At 37.9% G+C, this 19,947-nt stretch overlaps 1 protein-coding gene across 2 annotated transcripts in view; it reads left to right on the top strand.

The window, feature by feature from the left end:
* The first annotated feature begins 8,281 nt into the window (after window positions 1-8,281).
* Slc35f5 (solute carrier family 35 member F5) overlaps window positions 8,282-19,947 on the top strand; it is a 36,256-nt gene continuing 24,590 nt past the window's right edge. For both annotated transcript variants that reach the window (XM_090342923.1, XM_090342922.1), the window contains exons 1-6: window positions 8,282-8,569; window positions 9,460-9,499; window positions 9,615-9,756; window positions 13,845-13,988; window positions 15,408-15,470; window positions 19,169-19,250. In XM_090342923.1, the coding sequence (XP_090199049.1) occupies window positions 8,530-8,569; window positions 9,460-9,499; window positions 9,615-9,756; window positions 13,845-13,988; window positions 15,408-15,470; window positions 19,169-19,250 (511 nt within the window). In that variant the 5' untranslated portion in view covers window positions 8,282-8,529. The remainder of the gene's footprint in view (window positions 8,570-9,459; window positions 9,500-9,614; window positions 9,757-13,844; window positions 13,989-15,407; window positions 15,471-19,168; window positions 19,251-19,947) is intronic.

The raw sequence follows: 19,947 nt of genomic DNA, 5'->3' as shown, positions 1-19,947 counted from the left end.
ATGTCAATGAGCTCCTCATTATTTTGCTTTACTTTGCTGGCATGGGCCACTCAGATGGAAGAGGGTGTAAAGCACAAGGTAAACCTGGGCAATATTAATTTAAATTGCTCAAGAGCTAATCAGGGAGACTTTTACTTTCATATCCAATTCCCTCTAAATTATGCCATCAAGAGTAAGGTAGAAAAGAAAGTGATACTCAAGCCAGAACATTTTCAAAACAAACATGTATTTTGTTTCCACCATACTATACAGTGCTACACTAAAGAAATATTAAAGAAATGCACTTAGATTCAGCATCTTCTAGCTTAGCTAATGTGTTCTCTAATTAGTCAGTTTTGTTTTAAAAATTATTTCCCCGAGGGAAGGCCCATGGGTGCTCTGACAACACAATCACATTGGTAGACATTGAATAGATACCAAATGTTAAGTGTATCTCTCTAGCTGTGGATGCAGATTAGAGGTACACCATTTGTCTCATGGCACCAAAAGACCAAAAGTCCAATCTGTCTTGTCTAATTTCTAGAGCATGTTTAAATCATGCTAGAACTCACTTGACTTGTCTTATTCCCTATTGCTTCATTGAAGATACTGTGCTCTGCCAAACCGGTTTTATTCTATAAACCTGGACACACCTGTTTTTCTTGGCTATATATAATTAGTTGCTTAAATCATGAAAGCAGCTCCTTTTGCATTAGCCTCAAAGAAAATAAAGTACTTAGGAATTAACTAAGAACGTAAAGGACCTTTATGATGAAAACTTTGAAACCCTGAAAAAGGAAATTAAAGCAGAACTGAGGAAATGGAAAAACATCCCAGGCTTCAGGATTGGAAGAATTAACATCGTGAAAATGGCAATCTTGTCATGGGCGATCTACAAATTCAATGCAATATCCATCAATATCCCAATGTCATTCTTTTAGGAAATAGAAGAAGTAATCCAAAATTTCATATGGAATAATAAATGACTCGTTATAGCAAAAACAATTCTCAGCAAAAAGAACGGCACAGGAGGAATTTCAATACCAAACTTTAGACTCTATTACAGAGCTATAATTATCAAAACAGCTTGGTACTGGCACAAGAACAGGCCTGAGGACCAATGGAATACAACTGGAGGCCCAGCTATCAACCCACAGACCTATGGCCACCTCATGTTTGATAAGGGAGCCAACAAAATAGAATGGAAGAAAGACAGCTTCTTCAACAAGTGGTGCTGGCAGAACTGGTTAAGCACCTGCAGAAAACTAAAGTTGGATCCTTCTTTGTCAGCCTGCACTAGAATTAACTCCAAATGGATCAAAGACCTGGAGATAAAAGCAGATACACTGAAAACTTTACAAGAAGGAATAGGAGATACATTAGGTCTCCTGGGCAGAGGTCGAAACTTTCTTAATCAAGACCCAGAAACACAACAAATTAAAGAAAGTTTGGACAAATGGGACTGCATTAAACTTCAGAGCTTCTGTATGGCAAAGTACATAGCTAGCAAGTTAAATAGAAAGCCCATAGAATGGGAGAAGATCTTCACTAACCATAAAACAGACAAAGGCCTCACATCTAAAATATAGCAACAGCTAAAAAAAATTGAAATTCTCCAAAACAAATCTTCAAAGAAACAGCCATACCATTAAAAGACGGGCAAAGACTTAGAGTCTCCTCTGAAGAAGAAATAAGAATGGCCTATAGACACATGAAGAAATGCTCGACATCTCTGGCCATAAAAGAAATGTACTCACGTGATAGAGCCCTAGCCTTGAAGAAAGCCCAAGGAGAATGCTCAGGCTCTGAGTTCAAGCCCCAGGACTGGCAAAACAAAACAAGAAATGCAAATCAAAACAACTCTGAGATTCTACTTCGCTCCAGTCAGAATGGCAATGATCAAGAAATCTAATAACAACAGATGCTGGAGGAGATGTGGCCAGGAGGGATCACTACTACACTGTTGGTGGGAGTATAAACTCATTCAACCACTATGGAAAGCAGTATGGTGGTTCCTCAAAAGACTAAACATAGAACTCCCCTATGATCCAGCAATTCTACTACTTGGCATTTACCTGAAAGTCTAGAAACAAGGACACATTAAAGCCCCTAGTACAATGATTTTCAATGCAGCACTATTGTCCATAGCAAAGACATGAAATCAACCCAGATGTTCCTCAGTTGATGACTGGATCTACAAGATGTAGTATTTATACACAATGGAATTCTATGCTGTCAGAAAGAACAACATCACACCATTTGTAAGGAAATGGAAAGACTTGAAAAAAATGCTATTAAGTGAAGTAAGCTAGACTCAGAGGAACATAGGCTCAATGGTTTCCCTCATCTGTAATAATTAGTACACAGCTAGCTACGATTACAGTAGATCAAATCCCAGATACATAAGGCCATATAGGATGAGGCCAAATTAATGGACCTCCAGGACATGGAAACAAGAGCTTAATTATAAGTGACTGTTATTCTTTATGTATTATGTTTCTTTCTCTTGTGTTGCTCTTTGGTTAATCTCATATTCTTACAGTATCCCACCTTATTACCTGGTATATTATATAGATGTTTACTTGTTCATTTGTAATAGGAGGGGAAAAATGAGGGGAGAGGGTGAGAAGAGAGAAATGGGGCCACAAACTTAAGAAGGGATATCAATGTGTGAGAAGTAATGCACCTTCTACCTGGCAAATATGTCTGTAATCCCTCTGTACATTGAAATAAAAATTATTAATAAAAATAATTACTTGCTTAGAGGAAAGTCTTATCCATCATTAAAATCTAGCTCAAAGCTTGATAGTTCTTGTCTTGCATGTAAGAGGTCCTGGGTTCTAAACACAGCATCGTAACAAAAACATTAAGCTCATTTTCTACTTCTTTTCTAAAGTCTTCTTTATATCTAAAGTAACTGTGTTATGAGAATTCTGGTTCACAACCCAAACGTGGCAAAGATGGGGCAATTTTGCGCTGCCTAGAGATGCTTATTCTGTAGATGTTTGGAGCTTTTATTCATGGAAATTTCATTTAAACCTCTTGATATTTTGTTATTCCAACTTGCCTATAAAATCAAGGAAACCCAAGGGGAGATTAGACCCAATAAATCTTACTATCTTAGCTAACTCAAAACCTCTCATGTTTATGATTTTTCCTGTAGTATATGAGTTACCCAATAAAATACAATACTATTCAAATTCAAGAGAAGTCTTTTTATGTATGTGTATCAAACTTAAACTATGTAATCATTATTTTAGAAACCAATGAAATCAACAAATGTTTATCCAATAGATCATGTGTATAACCTCTTGATAGATATTGCAGACAATATAATATAAAATAAAAATTTAAGATAATAACTATAAGAACAGGCAATGGCCAGAACATATACAAAAATAGAACTCTGACCACAGCCTATAAATGAAACAGACCAGAAGGGTAACCACAATATTTACAGATATCAACACAGCCAAACACTCAGACGCTTTGCTTCCAGTTTATTTATGCTCATAACTTCTAGTCAAGGGCATACCTCAAAGACATACTTCAATCTTTTATTTTACTCCACTACTTAACTTTTACTTTGCCTGCCTTTGAGTTACTGCCAAATGCAAGTGGTGGTGGCTGTCAGCCTTACTATAACAAGCTGTGAATACACATATTCCTTGATATTTCTGGGGCACTCGTTCTCAGATATCACTTGCATTTGATACCAAAATCTGATGACCACATAGCACGTACAATCTGTATATAACCCATACATGTCCTTCCAAACAAGTTATCTGTAAATTATTCATGTTACCTGATATAAAGTAAATGCTATTAAATAGTTTGACACTGTATAGTTTAGGTAATAGTGAGAAGAAAATATCTTTGCTATGTTTGGTACATATTTGATTTTTTTCTCATCTATTTTCAATATTCAGATGTTTGACTCCACAATTATAGAACCCATGGAAGAGATTGTAAATACCTTTGTTCACATTTGGATGTTCACTTATGTCCTTAGTTAGAATATACAGAATTCTTGTAGGTGGTTTCCACTACTAACTTAAAAATCCCCCAAAGATTTTCAGTGTTCAAGCAGTAATGTACCCACTACCTGACAAATGTAAATATATCCTCTCTATACAGGCGGGTTGGCTCACACCTGTAATCCTACATACTCAGGAGGCTGAGATCTGAGGATCAAGAGGTTCAAAGCCAGCCCAGGCACAAAAGGACCTGAGACTCTTATCTCCAATTAACCTCTAGAAAATGGGAAGTAGGGCTGTGGCTCAAGAGGTAGGGCAGTAGCCTTGAGCTGAAGAGCTCAGGGACAGTGCCCAGGCCCGGGTCAATTCCCATGACCCACATAAATAAATAAATTACACATAAAACAATCCCCAAGGACTCATAATTAGTTAATTTACTAGGGCTTGAGTATAAACTACAGTCTTTGAGACTGGAATAAAACTTTGCTTTTACATTCATATGGTAATGTATGTGCTTTTGAGAGAAATTAAGTGTTCAGGCTGCCCAGTTGATAGAGTTCATACCTGATGAATCTTGAGATTTTACTTTGTAAAATACATTTCAAAAAGATAATGACTTTGAAGAGAAATGAAATCAGTAAAAATAAAATGTCATGCCTGTGAAATTAGAAAAACTGTTAGAAATGGCTTGGGAAAGGAATTAGTATATTGAAAGTTCAAGAGACAGCAGGATGTTCAACCTGTAATAAGCACTGTTCCCCCATGGAGATGCATACATGTTCAGCGAAAACAACGCAAAAATCTGGGATAATTTGGAGTATTTGGAAATGTACAGTTGGAATTTGGTGGGAGGGAGAAAGTAAAACCAACAACAACATTTTACTAAGACTTATTCAGATGGAGGTAAAAGTGGAAGTTGACCTGGGCTTTTAGTCTCAAGTATTTAGGAGGTTAAAGCAGAAGAATCAGTTGGTACCAGATCTCTTAGCATTGAGCTTTCCTAATATGTGCAAGGCCCTTTATTTCATCCTTTGCTCTTAAGATTAAAAAGAAATGGATCAGAAGCAATTTTTCTTGACAGACATTAAAGTCCCTGAGGATTTGGCTTTCGAAAGGCATAGGGAATTAATGGAATGTCTGAGATGGTCAGGCGATTTTAGAGGGCAGAAACCATGCCATTCTCCTATTTTTACAGAACACACTAGAGACTTCCCTCCAGGAAAAATTGCTCATTTAAGAGTTAAATTAGAGTTTAATTATTATTTTTTTTGTGACAAGGTGTCACTATATAGCCCAGGCTAAACTCAATTCACAATTCCTCTACTAGAGCCTCCTGAGTACTCACGAGGTAAATTAGATTCTAGGTTACTTGACTAGAATTAATTCATCTGCCATAAAAATATTAATAGCACTATCTTTTGAAAAATGCTTTGGAAATAGGTGGTAATGATCATAACTTGCTATTATAATAAATCATTTGTATTATTTTAATTAACCCCACATTTCTTTTTTTCTCTTTTTATTGTAGTTAATAGAAAGGTTACATTATATTCACCAGATAGAAGGTGCATTACTTCACAAACATTGATACCCTTTCTCATGACATGGGCCCCATTTCCCTTCCCCTTGTTCCCTGCTCATCTTGATTTCCCCCCTTCCCTATCCAATTTCAAATAACCAAGGTGAAATATTGTAACAATATGAGATAACCAAGGGATAGCAAAAGAGATGAGAGATAACGTCGTACATTAAGGACAACAATCACTAATTACATAGCTTTTGTTTCCTTATCCTGGAGGTCCTTACATTTAGTGTCATACTATTTGGCCTAATGTCTCTAGCTTTTGTTCTATTGTAAATCTCTGCTAGGTGGCCCAAGGTTTCTACTGATTATGACAGATGAGGGAGACTATTGGGCCTATGTTCCTTTGAGTCTGGCTTACTTTACTTAATATGATTTTTTCTAAGTCTTTCCATTTCCTTACAAATGGGATGATGTCATTCTTTCTGACAACAGCATAGAATTCCATTGTGTATAAATACCATATCTTGTTGATCCACTCCTCAACTGAGGGAAATCTGGATTGGTTCCATATCTTTGCTATGGTGAATAGTGCTACAAGGAACATCATTGTGCTAGTGGATTTAGTATGTCCTTGTTTCTGGACGATTGGGTAAACACCAAGTAGTGGAATTGCTGGGTCATAGGGGAGCTCTATGTTTAGTCTTTTGAGGAACTGCCATATTGCTTTCCATAGTGGTTGAACGAGTTTGCACTCCTACCAACAGTGTAGTAGTGGTCCCTCCTGGCCACATCCCCTCCAGCATCTATTGTTATTAGTTTTCTTGATCCTGGCTATTCTAACTGGAGTGAGGTGGAATCTTAGAGTTGTTTTGATTTCTTTTATGACCAGAGATGTGGAGCATTTCTTCATGTGTCTATAGGCCATTTTTATTTCTTTTTCAGAGAAGACTCTTTTAAGTCTTTGGCCCATCTTTTAATGGGATGGTTGTTTCTTTGGAGATTAGTTTTAGAGTGATTCAATTTTTTTTAGCTGTTGTTATATTTTAGATATGAAGCCTTTGTCTGTTGTATGTTAACCCCTCATTTCTACAAGGAGAATGTGAAGCATTGAGGAATGATAATCCTTAAGATTACATAACACATTGTGGTCAGAACATTAGAATCCAGCCTTTTTGAGTTTTAGATGATCAAAGGTATTTGCAGTACTGATATTTTTTTTTTTAGAATGCACACTGTAGCATAAAAATTCCTGGTCATATGCCTGCCATCTTAAAGAATGTTAATTAAAGACAGAAGATAGTAGTGCTGAAATAATTTGATGAATGTCTATATAGTAATTTTAAGTAGATGGTTATAATTATTTTGCTCTGCCCACTAACTTTCGTAAAAGATTTATTAGAGGTGCTGATAACAATTTACTAGAAACAGATCAATACAAAAAATGTTCATTAGCTTTATTAGTCAGCAGACTGTTCAACTTCAGTGAAAGAGAAACTCACAAGCTAGAGGATACAATATTATCAGTGCAGGAATAGGAAATTTTACTTTCATTGTCTCATTTGTTAAAAATGCATTGGTGGTAGACAAGGGTAGTTAAATTACAGGCCTTAACTTTCAGCTTTTGTTTTCTACATACAAACTAGGATGGTAGCCAACACTTATTGTGGGATATTCAAGGTACTTAAGGAAAAACAGCTTTTTAAAAAAGGCTAACAGTTGGGGAAGTCTTAGTATGGAACACAAGTTGATCTAAGAGTTTCATGTCTGTATACTCATACAGTCCTGGCATAAACAAAATATAATGGGTATTTTGTTTTTTGCAGATTACAAAGTTTATTGAGTGGGAGTGCTATTCTTTCAATAAATAAAAGGACATAGCTCCATAAAGTATAACATAAAAGCAATCTTGGGTTCTGTGTTGGTGATTGCACCCATCCCTGTGCAAGTTAGAGGAGTGCACACATCGCCATATACCAAACAAGAGCCAGGAGCTGTTTGTAACCACAAAAATACAATGGGGGAGGGAGGCGGGACTTTGGCCTAGTGGTAGAGTGCTTGCCTAGCATGCACGAAAACCCAGGTTCGATTCCTCGGTACCACATACATAGAAAAAAAGCCAGAAGTGGTGCTGAGGCTCAAGTGGTTGAGCTCTAGCCTTGAGAAAGTCCAAGGACAGTGCTCAGGCCCTGAGCTCAAGCCCAGGACTGGCAAAAAACCAAGAAATACAATGGGTATTTTATTTTTGGTCGGTGCTGGGGCTTGACTCTGGGCCTGGGTGCTGTCCCTGAGCTCTCAGCTCAAGGCTACCGCCCTACCCTTGAGCCACAGCCCCACGTCCGGTTTTCTTGTGGTTAATTGGACCCAAGAGTCTCAGGTTCTTTAGTGCCGGGCTGGTTTTGACCGTTAATCCTCAGATCTCAGCCTTCTGGGTAGTTGAGATTACAGGCGTGAGCCACCATGCCAGGCTTATTTATTATTTTATTTTAAAGAAGGGACGTGGAAAGTCTCCTGACCTGGCTTTGTAAGAAAATGGGCTGCTAGACCCGCGGCCACCTCCTGCGTCCCTTCGCTCCTTCCCTGGCCACCCACGCCAGCAGCCGCCCTCCTCAGCCTTGGACCAGCCACCCTCCACGCCATCACTGCCAAACCTCACTTCCGCACCTATGCGGTCACCCTGGAGACGTGACTCCGCCCCTAGGCCCGCCGTCGCGCCGGCGTGACGTCCTCAGCGCGCCGCCGGCCGCCGGCCGGGGAGGCGGGGCGGGCTGGCTTGCTGGCCGGCTGGAGGCGGGGCCGGTGTCAGGGCCGAGCTCCAGGTCTGCGGCCATCGCTGCCTGTGCTGTCCCAGGCGGTTGCTCACACACTCCACGCCCTCCCGGGCCGAGCGGAGTGTAGTGACCGGCCTCGGCGGCCTCGCCCGGAAAAGCACCGCGGCTCCCGAGGCTCGGCCCGCAGCGCGGCATGATGTCGGGCGCCGCAGCGGCTCTGTGAGTCCGAGGCGGCGGCCGTGGCGCTGGGCGGCGGCGGCTGGGCCGGGCCGGGGCGCTCATGGTGCCGCCACGACGCCATCGCGGGGCAGGAAGGCCAGGTAGGCAGGCAGGCAGGCAGGCAGGCTGTCTGGGAAGGGCCTCGGAGGCGCCCGGAGCCCACGCCGGAGCCGAGTGCCCGCCGACAGCCCCAGCCCCTGGGGGCTGCCGGCCGCCAGGGTGGCCGTCGGGGGACCCAAAGCGAGAGGTGGGGGCGCGGGGGGCTTCGGAGCCGCCCCGCCCCGCCCCGCGGAGCCGCCCAGGCCCCGAGTCTGCGCTCAGCTCCGCGGGGAGCTGTCACCGGCTCAACTTTCTGTTTTCCTCCCGAGGGGAGGAAGATTGCTTTTAACAGCAGTGTTGTCCCACCCTCTGGGAGAGTTTCTGTTTCCACCTAAGATAACAGGTCGAGTAGGGTTCCGGATCCTTTTACTTTAGCACATGAAGCTTGTGCAAGGGTAACCTCAGACCCACAACAAATCACCTCTCAAATAACCAGAAACAACCAGGCTCTCCCTCTCTCCCCCCCCCCCCCCACATCGGGGACACTTTTAGCTGCAAGCTCGAGTCTGGACACTGCCTGTCCCTAGAGTGGATTCCTCTACAGGGAGAAGCCAGTGGAGTTCTGTATTTTCCCAGCAAGTTAACAGGTCCCAGATAGGCCATATGTTGAATACTGCTTTTTCTTCCAGTACCTATACTTCTTGAGTATAATCTGAAACAGATATTGGATAACATGAAAATCTATAGAACAGTGTTTATTATACATATATACATAATATACATGTATATATGTGTATATACTATATATTATATATACATTTATGTAGTATATATACCAAATTTTGAAATTGCTTTCCGTTTTAAGGTTAAAATAAAAGGATGTAGTTAATCTGGAGCTGTTGATATTTTCAGAAGCTTCATTTTGTGTATTTTTCTTTTTTTTTTTTGTCAGGCATTGTTTTTGAAGATCTCAAAGAGGCCCTTAAAACAAGGTAACTTCCAGTGTGCTACTTTAGTACTTCACATTGACAAATGTCAGATGACAGTAAACTCCTTTTCTGAAGTAATCGCTAATAAAAATTTTAATTTTCTTGAAAAAAAAAACAGACTACAAATGGTGTGTGTGTTTATCATGAACCGAATGAATTCCCAGAACAGTGGATTCACACAGCGCAGGAGAATGGCTCTTGGCATTGTTATTCTCCTGCTTGTAGACGTGATCTGGGTGGCCTCTTCAGAACTTACTTCTGTAAGTACCTTCTCCCTAGGAGGGATGTTTTATTTATCGTATTGGTTTTAGCCAGTTGTATTTCTGACCATAGCTACCAGTTGCAGACTAAAAACTACTGTAAATATTGTTAAGATAGTAGTCTGATATTAGTGTCATCTCAAGTTAAAACTGAGTGATATTGATTCCCACAGTTTTCTTGTATCTTGTAGGGAGGATTACTTAGGAAGAGAATATTACTGATTTCTTACTATATGAAGGTGTTTCTATTTTTTTTTAAATTGAGTTTCTTTCTTGATGCATATTATTTCTTTCTCAGTAACAGCCGTTTGGGAATGTAATAGTCTTTAATCATTTAGTAGAAAGTAAGAATATGTTAAGGCTGGGAGTGTAGCCCAGTGAGGAGAGCATTTGGCTAGTATGCACAAAGCTACAATACAATATGATAAAGTAGAATACTTTTGGAAAATGAATAAAAAACACCAGTATTCCTGTATAGGTCATTGTTATGCACATGTGTGAATATATTTACATTTATGTTTACTGACTCAAGCATGAAACACACAGTGTACAATGATTGGCTTAAATTTTGTGTTGATCAATGACACGTTGGTAGGAATGTGGCTGTTTGAGTTTACTAGCTAGTTTTGCTTCCTATTTGTCTACTTAATGCTAATCTTCCTTAGTAAGTGATCCTTATGAAAAGACAACTCTTCAGTATTAACTTCATTGCAACTCCCATGTTGGAGAAGGAAACTAGGGTTTATAAAAGGTATTTAAATGTCAAAAGGGGCAGTTCACTGTGGCACAGACCTTCTCACTTCGTAGCTAAGAGCTGACACTGACTATAACATGATGGAATGGTTTTTTGGCCTCTTGGAATTAGGCTTTGGAAGATAACAATCTTTGTGGTTTTTTTTTTTTTTTTACTTTAGAACTCTTCTATAATTGGTTAGATTAACATTCTACAATTTTATTCCACATAAATCTACTTAATATTCTTTTTTTGGGGGGGGGTGGTCAGTCATGGTACTTAAACCCTGGCCCTGGGTGCTGTCCAAGAGCTCTTTAGCTCAAGGCTAGTACTCTGCTCCTTGAGCCACAGTGCCAGTTTTCTGGTGGTTAATTGAAGATAAGAGCCTTTTGATCTTTTGTGCCTGGGCTTGCTTTGAACTGTGATCCTCAGATCTCAGCCCCCTGAGTAGCTAGGATTACAGGTGTGAACTTGCAGCAATGGCAAATCTAGTTACTACTCCTGGGATACTAAGCCTAACTGTTATAGTTTTAAGTAAATTGTTTTATTCATCAGGTAATACAATTATTGACAAAAGAGCCTCTAATTAAATTAGTACTTAACATTTTATGTCCAAAGGTTTAAAAGGAAAACTCAACAAAATGGTTTGTGGTAGTCATTTAATAATGTATATACTCATCAAAATACTTTATTATAAATATATTTAGTTTTTATTTTAGGTATAATAATTTTCTGTTGTACCTTGGTGAAGCTGGAAAAAAGCCTATTTTAGAAACATGCAATAGGTTAGGAACAGGATAATTTTTGAACGTGAGTTCAAGCTGGGCACTGTCCTTGGGCTTTTCTCAAGGCTAGGACTCTACCACTTGAGTCACAGCACCACTTCTGAGTTTTTCTGTGTATGTGGAACCAAGGGATCGAACCCAAGGCTTTATGTATGCTAGGCAAGCACTCTACCACTAGACCAGCCTTCAGTATAATTTTATAATTATGTTTTTGTTAAATAAGATCTTGTGCAATATGTCTGCTTTTTCAGCCAGATAAATATACTAAACTTTTGAGAAAGAAAAAGAAAATAAATCTTTTTATGTGGGTATTTTCTAATGGACATAGGGTTAAAATAGCATAGTAAATCTTTATTTACCTATCACTTTAACAGTTACCAGTTTTTCCAGTCTTATCTTTGCTCAAAACTTCTTTCCTGGTGTATTTTAAAGCAGATTCTATCTACGTGATTTCTATTTACCGCAAACAAAATAACTTTTTAGTTTTTTAAATCCAAATCAGTACCCATTACTGTATCTAAAATTAACTATAATTTCTTAAAAATCACTCCATATCCACTTCATATTCGAATTTTCCCATTTATATCAAGACCAATCATTCCTTCCTTTGTTATTTAAGTCACTCTTGTTTCTTAAATGTATTTCACTGCCTTCTTCATGCTATTGTTTGCTGCAGAAACTAGATCATTTTTCCTTTAAGACATATCAGATCCTTGATTTTGCTGATTGCTTTTTTGGATATCATAGGTGTTAAAATTCATATTTGTTGAATCTTGAGAGATTTTATTTCATATAAAATGGTGGTTAGATGTTAAATCTTGAATTAGGTGAGTGTTTAAGGAAGAATATGTTGGCAGTCCTGGGTACTTTCTGTGCCATCAGAATGTGAGTTCTGTAATGCCTAAAAGTGTGTTTTGGATCATGCAAATTTAAGTACTATAAAATTTCTCGTCATGATGAAAACCCCCTTGCACAACTAATGTATACAAAGTAAAAGAATTTTAAATATTCTTCATCAAATCTTAGGTAAAAGTTGAGTACTCAGTTTATTTTTTCCCCCACTACATACTGGTATTTGAGTGCCTTGTGCTTCTTAGGCAAATGTTCTGACTCTTCAGTGGAAGGTCTAGCCTTTAAGGAAAGATTTCCCACAACTGTGATTTAGTACTTCTGAAATAGTTTATGTACAAGAAACTGAATACACTTTAATTTTCTTTGTTACCTTTAGAGTAGGATTGCCTAGCAACTTCCAGTTTTAGCCATTAAGTGTGTTTTTAGCATTACTGTAAAGTCATTAATTTTATTTAAAATGTATTTCAAACTGTTGGAAATACTCCTTTTTTTGTTTTGTTTTGTTTGTTTTTTGCCAGTACTGGGGCTTGAACTCATGGCCTGGGCAGTGTTCTTGGATACTTTTTGTTCAAGGCTAGCACTCTGCCACTTGTGTATGTGGTTCCAGGGAATTGAACCCAGGGTTTTGTACATGCTACGTGAGCACACTACCACTAGGCCATGCTCCCAGCCTGAAATACTGTTTCTTTAAAGACCTGAATTGTCCTATTTTTGAGTGAGAATGCCTTCAAGTTGCTTGTGTAATTTGTTTAGTGTAACTCCAGCTTACATGTCGCTTTGCTTTCTGACACAGATGCTGCAGGCTCTTCGTGTAATGTTTGCTTTATTCCTGGATTTGGCCTTTGCCTCCTGGAGCCATGGTTTCTTTTAGTGCAAAATGGTATAGACTACCATATGGGCCCTCTAGTTATCATCTTTCCTAGGAGACAAAAAGGATTCACACTAAGGCGGGGAGTTTGGCCTAGTGGTAAAGTGCTTGCCCAGCATGCATGATGACCTGGGTTCAATTCCTCGGTACCACATACGTAGAAAAAAAAAAAAAAAACAAGCTGGAAGTGGTGCTCTGGCTTAAGTTGTAGAACTCTAGCCTTGAGGAAAGCCCAAGGGCAGTGCCCAGGCCCTGAATTCATGCACCAGGTCTGGCCAAAAAAAAAAAAAAAGGTTAAATGGAATTTATAGGTTTTTACATAACTTCCAAAAGACATTAAACTTAACAGAATTTTCCTTCTATGTTATTTGACTTCATTGCTTTTCTTTATGCTGTTTTTATGGTTTTGGCTGATTGTTCTTTGTCTCTACATACTCAAGTCAAGAGTAGCCTCTCAGGAAACTTCTACACCCTCTGGTTAGTCTTCCTGCAATTCAGAGTCCTTCCATGACACTAAACCCTCATTGTGGAACTTAGCACATTGTACTGGGTTTTCTTCATGTGTATATCTGTACTACTTTATAACTTCTTCAGGGCAGAAAAACCCGTTTTAATTTTCTGTAGCTCCTAACACATAGCAGTTTTCTAGTGAACAAAACTTTTTTTTTGAGTGTTATTGCTATTTGTATGGCATTACTGTCATTTATATGTGAGGCAAATATGATATTCAGAAACGAACCAAAAATATTATAATTTTTTGACTTTTTCCCATCTAAATGCACTTATTTTATGATGAGTTAGGAGATTTAAAGTCATCTCATAGCTGTCCGTGTAATCTTTTCCTCTACAGTACGTGTTTACACAGTACAACAAACCATTCTTCAGTACCTTTGCAAAAACCTCAATGTTTGTTCTGTACCTGTTGGGCTTTATTATTTGGAAGCCATGGAGGCAACAGTGTACAAGAGGATTTCGAGGAAAACATGCTGCTTTTGTAAGTTTCTAATTTTCTTTGTTGGGGAAGGGCATACTTACTCACTATTCAAAATGTATTAATAATTTTAAGAATATTCATATTTTAAGCTGTCACTTAAAGGAATATCGGTAGAACCAAAACTACAAATGTATTCTATTCAACTTTTTTATTTTTTAATATTTAATTTAATTTTTTTATTTATTTGTATTTTTATTTTTTTGCCAGTCCTGTGTTTGAGCTCAGGGCCTGAGCACTGTCCTTGGACTTTCTCAAGGCTAGAGCTCTACCACTTGAGCCTCAGCACCACTTCCAGCTTTTTTCTATGTATGTGGTACCGAGGAGTTCAACCCGGGTCTTCGTGCATGCTAGCAAGCACTCCACCACTAGGCCAAACTCCCGGCCCTCTGTTCAACTCTTTGTCAGATTAGCTTGTGAAGAATCTAATGTGGTTTTTTTTTTTTTTGTCTTTCCTGTATTCTACCACATTGAACTGTTAACAGTTGGTAAGTAGCCCAAATCAATTACATGGAGAGGATGATGAAAATAAAAACAATGCCTACAGTCTCTGGACATTTGAAGATTGGTTAGATATCTTTCTAGGCAAATTTAGAATAGTACATTATCATTTCCTCTTTCATTTCACACTTGAAAGATTGATTCTACCTTTGTTTTGATAAAAGTATGCAGGACTATTTTGTACTAATTTACAGTTACTAAATTTCTGAAAGCCTGGATAAAAATAATGCCGTCTTTAAAGGTTTTGATTCTTGTAATTACCATCTAGAGTGGTTGCATGAGTTCCTAACTCAGGAGAAGATACGGTTGAATTGAATCCTTACCAAAATCCCAACTTGTCATTTTTTTTTTTTATATGAAGATCTTGTGTTTGAATCATGTTCTTCATTTTCCTGTACTGTGACTTTCGGGGCAAGTTATTTAACCGCTTTGGACTTTCAGCTGAGAGAGTGGGTTGATAAAGTAGCCAAGAGAGTGGGTTGATAGAGTAGCTATAAATATGACGTGAAATCATAATTAATGCAGCATTAGAACAGTGTGGTCCAATCCCTGAGATCCATTTAAGGGTTCTTAAGATCAAAACTATTTTCATGACAATACCAAGTTATCAACTCAAATCATCTTTCTCCTAGTTGTATTATGTGAAATGCATGAGGCTTAGTGTTAGATGATTCATTTAGGTTTTAATCCTGCCTCTGCTACTTTGATGAAATGTATTTGCCTAGATTTCTTCATCAATAAAAACAAGATTTGTGTGACACCTGCTTTTCATGGTTTGACACTTGGCATCAGTTGCTATACCCTTAGAAATCTATCTGGAATTTTCGTTCAGTTATTTGATCTGTGACTAAATACTACATAACAATATGAAGTATCTATCTGTCTATCTGTATATGTATATCTATATATTTCTGTATTTAGTTTGCAGATGCTGAAGGTTACTTTGCTGCTTGCACAACAGATACAACTATGAATAGTTCTTTGGTAAGTCATTTCTTGTTTGCCCGTGGCTGGGAGACAGCTCTGATGACAACATGACTGTTTTAGGAAACCTGCAGAATTGTAATTTAGTATTTCCTTGGTGGGCTCTGGAGTCTAGCTGCAAGCAATAAAGCTACCTCTGAGAAATCTAGTTACAGAGTAAAGGCAGGAAACCTAGTTTAAGAATGAAAATAGCAAAAGGACAATCTTTATTTTATTTTTTTTTGGTTGTGGGGCTTGAACTCTGGGCCTGGGCTCTGTCCATGAGCTCTTCAACTCAAGGCAAGTGCTCTATCACTTGAGTCACACCACCACTTCTGGTTTTCTGGTTGATTGGAGATAAGAGTCTCACAGACTTACATGCCTGGGCTGGCTTTGAACCATGATCCTCAAATCTCACCTTTCTGAGTAGCTAGGATTACAGGCATGAGCTACCCAGTGCACAGTCTTTTGTTTTTTAAATGGCTTTTTAGTTTCTCACTCATGTTTTGTTGTTTGAAAAATAAATTTTCACTTTTTTCTAAAAATGTGTAAGCAGATTATGTATTCATTTATTAACACTATATTTCTAGTACCTAGCATGTGTTCAGCACTTGTTTTAGACTCAGAAAAGAGCAATTGTGTTCTAGTGTATTAGAATACAAGTATCTTGGGAAAGACAAGAGAAAATAATAAGGAAACAAATTACATGATTAACATATGCAATTCAAGTAGCTTGACAGTTAAAGTATAGAAGTCCATTTTTAGACCCCATCATTAAGGCATCTATTTTAAATGGGGTTTTTGTTGTTGTTGTTTGTTGGTTGATTGTGGGACTTAGAACTCAGCCTGGGCTGAGCCATCACAATGGCATCACCAAAATGATTTTTTGTTTTGTTTTGTTTTTGATTGAACTTAGGGATTGAACTCAGGGCCCAGATGCTGTCCCTGAGCTTTTTGCTCAAAGCTAGTACTCTACCAATTTGAGCCACTGTGCTACTTCCAGTTTTCTGGTGGTTAATTGGAGATAAGAATCTTACTAACTTTGTTGCCTGGACTAGTTTTGAACCACAGTTCTCTTATTTCAGCCTCCTGAGTAATTAGGATTACAGGCATGAGCCACTGGCACCTGGCTTTTAAAATGTATCTTTGACAGTACGTCTTTCACTTCCAGATGTGCTGTTCTAGAAAAAAAAAAGGCAACTCTGAAGCCAAGTGCAGGTAGCTCACGCCTGTAATTCCAGCTACTCAGGAGGCTCAGATTTGAGCATCGCACGAAAAGTCCAGTTAACCACCAGAAAACCAGAAGTGGCACTGTGGCTCAAGGGTAGAGTACTAGCCTTGAGCTAAAGAGCTTAGGAACAGTGCCCAGGCCTGGAGTTCAATCCCCACAACTGACCAAAAAAAAAAAAAAAGGCAACTTTGTAGTAGGTTTTCTAATTGGAAAAAGGACAGTCTTTTCTACAAATGGTATTGAGAAATATCAGCATGTATATATACAGAAAACTGAAACTAAGGCTTTCTAATATTAAAATTTGTATGGCTCAGTGGACTAGTGCAAAACCAAAAACCATGGTTTGTACTTTTGCCTGGCACTGGTGGCACACTTGTAATCTTAGCTGCTCAGAATTCTGAGATCTGAAAATTGACGTTGAGAACCAACCAGGCAAGCAAGTCTGTTAAGACTTTTATCTCCAGTTAATTATCAGAAAACCAGAAGGAAAGCTGTGGCTTAAAAGTATTAAAAAACTAGCCCTTAGCCAAAAAGGTTAGGGACCATGCCCATACCCTTAGTTCAAGCTTCATGACTAACAAAAACAATAACATTTCGTGAGTCCCTATTTTGGTGACTTTATTGAGAATATAATGTTTTATCTCTAGAATTACCACTGGCAGATTAATTCTGTGAAGAATTTATTAAGCTTAGAAAAAATGCCATGTATTTTCTCTATTTGTTTGTTTTTCCAGACATAATTTTGTTCTGTAGTCTGGGCTAGACTTCAAACTCAAGATCTTTCCTCAGCCTCCAGAGTGCTGTGGTTGTAGGTATATGGCACCAAGCTAGGCCTTGACAAGTAGTTTAATATTAATTGCTTCTTAGTGCAGAAGATACAGTTGAGATGGCAACCTACTTGATTTTATCTGTAAAATAGCCATGTAAAATTGTTCTAGGCCAAATGCTGTAATGAAAACTTCAATATGACAGACAACACCAATTTCCAGATCCCATTGGATCTCTTCATTGTGGGTCATTTTTTATTGCCATTGTTCTATACTAGGAATTTAAAGAGCAATCAAAGGAATTTTTAGTGATTCCTTTAATTTTTAAGAAATGGCTTAGTTGAGGAATTGTGTTTTAAATATTGAATATCAGAAGAACATTTGTTAAAACATTTGAGCCATTTGGAATTACCAAAAACTTGGACCATCACTAGCATAGTTAGAGAAAACTGGCTTTAGTTTTCTTATTTACTACTTGGTGCATATTCTTGAGTCCTATGTAATAAAATGATTTGGCAAATATATATTGAATTTGATTATAGGACTATTGTCTGGCGTTCCCTTGGACTTCTTGATCATTGAGGAAATACTTCATTTTATCCACCCATATCCACAGTTCCTAGAATTGTGCCTGGATTGTGCCTGGTATTTTGCTTTGAGCTTATTTATTTTATTTTATTTTTTGTCAGTCCTAGACTTGAGCTCAGGGCCTGAGCACTGTCCTTGGACTTTCTCAAGGCTACAGTTCTACCTCTTGAGCCTCAGCACCCTTCTAGCTTTCTCCTATATATGTAGTACCAAAGAATCAAACCCGGGTCTTCCTGCATGCTAGGCAAGCACTTAACCACTAGTCTAAACTCCCATCCCTTGAGCTTATTTTTTGAGAAACAGGTTTTACTGTTTTTCCCAATCTGGTTCCAAACTTTTCATGCAAGGTATCCATTTGGCTCAGATTCCCTAATAGCATGTACAGATGTGAGGCCATCCTACATAACACTCAATAAGTAGTTATTAGAAGATGAAATAAAGAGGGATGGAATGTAATCTGTCTGTTATGACATCTGAATATTAGCTGCTGTTATTTGCTAAAGCTATCATACTATATTTCGAAATGTTAAAATGATTTTAAAACTATTATGGCACCTGTGTGGATTAATGAGTTTTTCTCCTTGTCTTTTTTTCATTTTTATTAAGAGTTATTGCACATATTTAGAATGAAATATGAAATCTCAAGCCTCAACATTAGGTAAAGCTTGATTCTGATTGTTACATAGGAACAAACTTCAAGTTACTTCATAAAGAATGTTTCATACTTTAGATTATGAAATATTTCAAAGAATTACCAAACCGTGGTAAGAGAAAGTTCACAATAAATACAAAATCATAAATAGAAATAAACTTACATTCAAGTATACTCAGCACAGAGTAGTACACAAGAAAGGGAAAATAATGAAAATATTTGGAAAATACAAAATTATCCATTAAAATACTAACTAGAGATGGGTGCTGGTGGCTCATAATTGTATTTGTAGCTACTCAGGAGGCTAAAATATGAACGCTTTAAGTCTTTTACCTGCGTTTTGAGAATGTTTAAATGTGCTGTTTAATGTTTAATGTTTAAATGTGCTGCTGAATGGTGCATTTGTATAGCAGGCGTCTTAGGTTTTAAGCAATATATTGGATTTTATTTATGTTGTATTTCTGTTTTGTTTGCATTCCAGAGTGAGCCACTCTATGTTCCTGTGAAATTTCATGATATTCCAAGTGAAAAATCAGAGAGCACAAGTATAAATACTGAAAAAAGTGAGTATAATTAGATTATCATTGCTGTGAGAAGTAGGGATTTTAACTTTGTTCAGAGTTCTCATCCCCCTATTTAGTGATTATATGGCTTCAACAGCATCAAATTAACTTATCTTCCATGTGGCTGGATTATGAATCTGATATAATTTCTGTATTAATTCTACCAGAAATACCAGAAATCTTCATAGTATCATTATGTATATTAGCATACACACATACATGTATACATATCTATATATGTATTCACATGTATTCGTAGTGAGCAAAATTCTGTTAAACATGTCCTCAAAGACCCTAATAATGAATCATATAAGTTTTTCTGGTCCCATGAATTTGCCAAGTAATGTCAACTTAAATGTAAAGCATAACATTGACTCATAATTTCCTCCTCAAGGCATGAACCTGTAGAGGAGTATTGTCCTTGCTTGTCCCAGAGTGTGATTTGTACTAATTGAATATCCAGTTAGTAAGAATCCAGTCATCCAGTTTTACTATAAATGTTAAAATACTAGTCATACTAAAATCCTGAACCAGACATTTATTTATGTATATAAGCAGAAATTTTGTTTAAATATTAGTCTCATTTTAAACTCTTTAGGACACAAATTTCCTGTGAACTCATCAGTCAACCAAGGTACCCTACAATACCAGTTTAACTTGGATTTTTTTTCAGCTTTCTTGCTTTGATCGTAAATGA

This window comes from Megascapheus bottae, chromosome 12, assembly GCF_031878675.1.
Source record: "Megascapheus bottae isolate mThoBot1 chromosome 12, mThoBot2.hap1, whole genome shotgun sequence".
In the NCBI taxonomy this organism is placed as follows: domain Eukaryota; kingdom Metazoa; phylum Chordata; class Mammalia; order Rodentia; family Geomyidae; genus Megascapheus; species Megascapheus bottae.
Note: the sequence above shows the minus strand (reverse complement) of the source record. Positions and strands in the feature narration are given on the sequence as shown.